The sequence below is a fragment of the Triticum aestivum genome, chromosome 1A, assembly GCF_018294505.1.
Source record: "Triticum aestivum cultivar Chinese Spring chromosome 1A, IWGSC CS RefSeq v2.1, whole genome shotgun sequence".
In the NCBI taxonomy this organism is placed as follows: domain Eukaryota; kingdom Viridiplantae; phylum Streptophyta; class Magnoliopsida; order Poales; family Poaceae; genus Triticum; species Triticum aestivum.
In genome coordinates, this window is record NC_057794.1 from 65,992,341 (window position 1) to 65,999,774 (window position 7,434).

The 7,434-nt window shown below is 43.8% G+C and overlaps 1 protein-coding gene across 2 annotated transcripts; it reads right to left on the reverse strand.

Annotated features, from left to right (window-relative positions):
• Nucleotides 1–1,448: 1,448 nt before the first annotated feature.
• LOC123095815 (L10-interacting MYB domain-containing protein-like) lies at nt 1,449–3,130 on the reverse strand. Of its 2 annotated transcripts, none has more exons than XM_044517482.1 (2): nt 3,047–3,130; nt 1,449–2,146 (listed from the first exon to the last, which is right to left on the reverse strand). In XM_044517482.1, exon 2 carries the CDS (start codon nt 2,090–2,092, stop codon nt 1,562–1,564), a length of 531 nt encoding a protein of 176 aa, XP_044373417.1. In that variant the 5' UTR covers nt 2,093–2,146; nt 3,047–3,130; the 3' UTR covers nt 1,449–1,561. The 2 variants fall into 2 exon arrangements, with proteins under 2 accessions (XP_044373417.1, XP_044373355.1); XM_044517420.1 differs by lacking the exon at nt 3,047–3,130 and adding an exon at nt 2,229–2,538.
• Nucleotides 3,131–7,434: the final 4,304 nt, after the last annotated feature.

Sequence of the window (7,434 nt, forward strand, 5' to 3'; positions counted from 1 at the left end):
CTGTAGTACTTGAGAAGAAAGAAAGATATTCTAAATATTACATGGTTCTCCCAAGAAAAGCATACACAATAAAGCTATTCATCAAGGAAAGACACTCGCAGCAATAGCATCTCGTACACTTCCCATATTGCCTTCATCATAGGGTGCAAAGTGATGAGAAGCGCTCTCCTCGTGAACATAGGATCCATTCTCAACCATATCAAAATGCTCATCAAGTAGTTTGCTCTCACGGATGTAGTTATGAAGAAAAGTACATGCAGTAATTATCATTGTTTGTGTTTCAACTTTGTAACGCCTAATGCCAAGAAGGATTCACCATTTCATCTTGAGAACACCAAAAGTTCTTTCGATGATGTTTCGTAGTGAGGAATGTAGATGATTAAAGGTCTCATTTCTCCCTCATGGAGGTACTTGTTGGAAATCAGGTACATGGTACCATTGTCCTTTGTATGGTGCTAGATAGCCATCTCTGTTTGGATAGCCTGAGTCAAGAAGATAGTATTTTCCTATACAGGGAACAAAAATACAATGAAGAGCGGTAATTTAAAGCAAAAGGCTAGTGTAAAAAATGCATGTACGAGTAATTACCATTCGGAGGGTGTGGGAAACTGGGATATTCAGCTCGTGCATCAGCCCATACACGGGTTTCATGAACAGATCCAGGCCATCCAGCAACAACAAAAATGAACCTCATATCAAAATCACATATTGCCATGACATTCTGAGTGGTGACACCTTTTCTGTTCCGATATTTGGGCTGCTCTTTTTCCGGCACAATACAAGGTATGTGTGTTCCATCTATGGCCCCAATGGCATCCTTGAAGTGAGGCCAAAATCTTGGTTTTTTAAGCGAGTCGTGAACTTGGGTGAAAGTTTCATCTTTGGGTCGTAGGTAATCACCAGCCATACGATATACACACCTTAAAACCTCTTTAAACTTTTTGTTAATTGTAGACCGACTGTGTTCAAATCGATCCGCAATATTGTCGGTGGTCTGGCATGTCCCCAAAGTCCATAAAAATAGTGTAACGCTTCTTTACTTGACATGTTGCAAGTTGACTTTAAACCGTATTTCTCAACTAGCATGTCATGCAATGGGTAAAACACTGACCTCCGCATCCTAAACATTGAGTAGAATGCTTTTGGATTCATCTCTTTCTCTTGCACCCATTGCAACCCCGTCATCATTGGTGCTCTTCTAGGTGCATAGGGCACCCTCTCTTTGTTTTGAAGATAATGTGCCATTGCAAGAATGCAGAAATCTAATTCTTCATCTTCATCCTCAACAGAGATATCCATCTGTCATATAAAGAACACAATATAGATGCATTATAATTTGGTACACAATAAAACAAAATAATTTGAGCCGTCAAACATGATACATGGCTTTAAAAATGAGTAGAAAAAAGATCCATGATGCATACGAATTGATGACAAACAATCCACTTTCCCTATATTACAATCTGAGTGCAAACAAGAGGTTCCAAACAAAACATAGGTTCACGACAGTACAAGTCGATAGCAAGTAATTTTGTTCAAAGAAAATAACATCACAGAAGTTCTAATCTTTTTTCATAAAGAGATCCCATGTCCTCTTGATCCATTCAAGCCTCACACTAGCAGTCTCATCCTTGAGGGCACTGAACACATCACGATGTTCCTTCTTCGTAAACAGTTGTAGAGCATAGAAATACACATCACTTCCAGGACGACCTCCATCGTTCACCACCATGGTCGTCATCTCTTTTATCTCATCTCTCACATGATCCACATTTGTTTGAGACGTCGCCGAATTGCGGCTAATCTCCCTCCTCTCCCAAAGGTCAACCATACGGTTAAATACCATTTTATCATCACTATCTTTTGCCGCCTTTTGGACCATCTTGGGACTCGGTGAATAAGGACATGATCTCTTCTTTCGACCTTTAGATGAAACATTGGTGGGTGTAACTTGGTTAACATCTAACTCACATCCCGAGCCGTCCTCATTACCCTCTTCAATGTTAATTTGAGAAGCATCAACTTGAGACGAGGGAGTTGCGACCCTTGCATATGCATTCGTCACACTATGGTCATCAAATATAAAACTCATTCTTTGCTCATCAACTAATGGAGCATATCGGAACTTGGCGGCAATCTCATTCCTCTGCAGAAAAATCACACAAATAAATTAATTAAGAAATTGGATGGCAAAGTAACAAGTAAAAGTAATATGAATGCTTCAATACCTGTATCTCATTCGCCCACCATTCATCGGTAGCCGCAATGCTCCTAGTAACAGGATCTATTCCAATGCCAGATGCCTTTTGGTTCAACGTCTTCCAACAATTGTACTCTTTTTTAAGTAAATCCCACCTATTCTTGAATTGCTTGCGAACATAATTTCTGTTTGTCCGCTCATTGAACTTCCTTATCATATTTTCATACCCAATTGGGCTCAAATGTGCATCAGAACGGTTATTTGCATTCACTTCTTCAACACAAATGTCAAGGAAAATTTTATGGGCAACAGGATCCCAATTTGCTTTCCCAGATTTACCTTTATCCATCTATCATAAAATGAATGTTACAATTTTAATCAAATAGCGCATACCCCATACCCCCATACCAGATACCACGTAGCAGAAATAAAATCCCACTATGTATTTAATAAAAAAAATTAGCTCACTGCCACAACACTAAATTCATACATGACAAAGTATTTTTGGTCATACAAATACACGTGCATAGCAATCAGTGTACAATTAGAAGTGCTACTCGTACTACGAGCAATTGATTAGCAACACCAAGATAATACTTGCACATCGCTGGACGATCTTCGCTTTGATTTTTATAGTGCTAGTACTAACGTACACGTAGATCACTCGGCCGATTGCCACAGGAGCGTATCTATAGGAGCAATCCTACCCGGTGATAATTGTTCAAACCTACACAGACACATACACATGTATTGCACCGGACCCAGATACACTCATAACATCATGCATCACATGCAGATCAAGAAAGAAGTCTGGAGCAGAAAGATAAGAGGATAGACGGTGCTTACCTTGGTAAGAGCTTGGACGGGGACGATCGGACTGGAGCTTGCCGTGAAGATGGGAGTAGCTAGTGTGCAGGACGGAAGTGCAGCAGGACGAGAAGCAGCAGAGGGACGGGCGGAGGCCAGTGATTGCGACGTTGGGAGCAACGTTGGCTAACCTCCCTGCATGGCGTCAGGAAGGACGACGGCGGCGACGGCTAGCTGGAGAAGAGGCGGCGACAAGGAAACCTAGCAGACGCCCGAAGCGGATGATGCGTCGGGAGAGATGGCTTCGATGCCTGGAGTTATATCTTTCGCGGGTGGCATTTCTCTCGTAAATACTGCCAACGCGGAGGGCATAGCGATGTACCGCTTCAATTTTTAAAGGGCTGCGCTCCAGAAGCTGCTCTCTCTCGGCTTCTCCCAAACATGAAGGGACCGGCTGTGGCCGGAAATTAAGCTGAATACAAAAAAACGAGTTCTTTTTAGCTTGTGCTTATTTTCCACCATAAGTCGTCCATAAGCAAGAAAAGAACTGAGCCGTACCGCTTTTTCGACTGTCCGGTTGAGAATGAACAGTGAGATCAATGTTAATAGAACTAGGTTCGCAGCACACGGAGAGTATGGTGCTACAGTACTCCACGAAACATGAACCATATGAAGCACGAATAGTGTTAGGCAGGGTGTATGAAGGGTGCACGGGATGGAAGCAAAAATTCTCGTCTCGACCCACTTAAGGGTGCATGAGTCCACACTAGTAGGTTGACAAAAATACACGAAGAGGAAACAACTATATTGAGATGAGAATGCAACCAAACACTCCCACACGCTTTGTGTTGCGGTGACTGATCTGCACCGTCTGAGTTTGATCCAACGGTCATGTTGCGCCGAGACATGGACATGCCCACGCAGAGGGCGCCTAAACATCACCGAAGTCCCTCTGCTTCTTGAGACGCACGACGTTGGTGATGCAGGGTGCAATCGCCCGCTCCCGGTCGACGGGAGCCATTGTCAGGCGCCTCACCTCGGACTCCGTGATCTACTGCGCCGCCATGGCACCAGGTAGAAGCAATGGGGAGAGGAAGAAAAGGGGGCGAAACGGTTGAAAGGCAATGCAATCTACGAGAAGGCGGAGGGAGCGGGGAATCTTTTGGTTTTCACCATGGTAAAACACCTGTCGACGACTTCTCACATCAGGGAGCAGTGGGTTTTTACAGGCGGAGTCATCGTGAATAATTGCTACCGTGCCTGCTCCCATCAATCAAAAAATTAAAAATCCTGCCGTGCCTGCTCCAGTCAATCAAAAAATTAAAAATCCTGCCGCACCCAAACACTAGGGCAATGCCACGGTGGATATTTAAATTTACCTGCCGGCAAGTAGATAAAAAAGGGGTGAAAAAACAAATGTGGCGGCGGCCTAGCTAATCGGTCGAACTAGCCCAACTAGCTAGCCACCGTGCTTCACTGATGTACTCGGCGGGAAAGGTGGTCTTTCGTGATTTGACGACTCATTTACTTGCTTCGACGCTATGACCAAGGAGGACCCAGAAAACGCGCGGTAGGGTGTCCCACGTCAGGAAGAATATATGCGTGCACCACCCAGGAGGACCCCGAAACCGCGCGATAGGGTGTTCCACGTCTCGGCACGGAGGAAAAATGTGCGTGTAAAAATATACCGTATCAGACGTAGTACCTATGGTTCGACCTCGGGACCCAGCCAGTCGGTCGAAAACACCCCACTAGCCACACAGCTTCATCATGCAAACGTGGCACAGAGGATAGATGTGGTTAGCTCCGTCTCGACCAGCCACAACATCTCTTGTTCTAGGCGATTCTTCTATTTTCCAAGCTTTTTTAGTTGTAATAACACCACGGCAAGCTAGCGCCACTCTTCGTGTGTGCCCGTGCAAAGGTTAGACGATGGAGAGAAGAGAGATTGAGATCGCAAACCTGGGACCCACCAGTAAGTGAGACAACGGTCATGCACGTGTTGATGAGGCACTCGCTCTACTCTACTCAACGCAAGTACTGTATAAAATCAAGTTATGGGACAAAGCTAACAACCGTTCGTTTTTTCAGGCTATCGACTTACGCTTTGTAGTCCAGGTTGCCAGTTCGAATCTCGTCTCTCAGATTTGTTAGTTTTAGGTCCAAATTTGATTAACGACAAGTGGGACCCCCATGTGTTGTTCCGATATTTTAGTGTAGGATGGTTTTTTTAACAAACACTTTGCGCGGTTAGACAAGTAACGACACGAGTTACACGTATTTTGCAAGTTTACGAACAAAAATGACAGCGGCATAGAATATCGCATCCACCCCGCAACTTAGATACTATGGTGATACGAGTTTTTACACCGTTGGAAGTGAGATCCAATGGCTTGGGAGTAGTCTTTGTAATTATGCACAATTTCCAAACTCTCCAAAGTTTTTTTTGCATATAAAACATTTAGGCCTCGTGTGTGCCGCTGCATTTTCGATCCAACAGCTCCCCGGTGCTCATATTAGGTGCTCCCCGTAGCTTAATTACCCGCTACGGTGATATGAACATCTAGGTCGTATGATCAGTGATCAGATGGCACATGTGTAGTACTTGTAATTTCTGCGCATTTCCCAAACTCTATCAGCCGTATATTGCAAAAACATTCAAACCTCCTACTGTGGGCCGTTAGATCTCAATGAACTCGTATCACCATAGAATCTACGGTGCGGGAGCACCTCATACTCTCCCGTGCGAGAAAACATAAGGTGCTATCGCAGCTTGGATGCTACGGTGATACAAGCTTGGAGGTTGTTTGATCTGAGATCCAATGGCATCTGAGCAGTCTTTGTGCTTGTAAGCAGTGGCTGAACTCTTTTGGGGCTTTTTTGCAAAAAACCATTCGAACCACCGAGGAGGTGTTGGGTCACAAATCCAACGCCTCCGAAGAGCATGTATCACCCAAGCATCTAAGGTGTGGTAGCACATGATATTCTTACATACAGGAGAATATGATGTCCTCCTTCATCTTAGATGCTACGGTGATACGAGCTTCGAGGTCGTTGGATATGGGATCAAAGGGCATCTAAGTAGTTTTTGTACAAATTGTGTGCAATTCTCAAACTCATCAAGGTTTCCTGCAAAAATATTAAGACACATCATGTGAGCTGTTATATCTCAGATCTACAAGCTCCAAGCAACTCGTATCGACATATAGCATCTAAGGTATGGGGGCACATGATATTCTCCCGGGGAGGAGGGGTGGGGGTGCACAACCAATCGGTGGTTGGGAGGGTGGGGACAAATATAATCTAAACAACCCTAAACATAGCTCCACAATTTTATCTAAGGTCGAGGTGTTGACCCCCGACAATCATACCTCCGCCTAAACACAACATTTGCATGTACTGTAGTACTAGACTTAATATTCATGTTTCAGTTTCATGTTCATTTTAAATATTGAACTGAGGACCATGGATGTCTTACATTTTACTCCCTTCATTCCTAAATATTAGTCTTTTTAGAGGCTTCAAATGGACTGGCACATACAAATGTATATAGACATATTTTAGAGTCTAGATTCACTCATCTTGCTCTGTATGTAGTCACTTGTTGAACTCTCTAAAAGACTAATATTTAGGAATAGAAGGAGTATTTTTGAATTCGTGTCATACATGCATGGTTTGGAATAATAGATGCACTATACTTATTGGATTGTTGTTGTGTTCGTGCGTGTGTGTCTCTGTGTGTGTGTGGTCATATGCTTGATACATACAAAGTTTTCTCACCTCCATATTGTTCATCTTTTCAATTTGAATTTGCATTGGAGAACTTACTAGGGATACCATGAAATGTGAAATCCACATTGAGATCACTATATCACAAACTCACTCTAATTCAACAACTCGTCATAAAGCAATTACCACGTTGAGATTATTATTTGCAAGGAAAATACGCGTATTGTAATACACATAGATTCGTTCGGCAATTTAAAAGGTTCCCTTCGTATTCTTGAATGGTAGGACCCAATGGTGTACCAGCCAGACCTTGGCTCATGTTGATCCTAAAAAAATTGGGCTCGTGTCCTTCGGTGGCGTGCGTGGTACGCACATTAGGCAACCCCAACCAGTCGAGCCTCAGCGTTTCAAGTCGAAATATCTGGCGGCCAGAATTCCAGCCCTAGGAAATTCCCCTCATGTCCCCGGTCCATAATGACTACCGATGAACAATGGAGGGATGCTTTAGTAACTAGAAAACGTTACCTACCGTGCCGAGCACGATTCAATTCCCTCGGTCGCCGCTCGTCAAGGTCACCCGTCAACTGCATTGCCTAGTACTACTACTACTACTACACCAGGATGAGCACAGAATTGAGTCCGTTTGTTCGTGCCTAGTACTTGAGTTAATATATCAGGCAATGCACTAGTACGGAGGG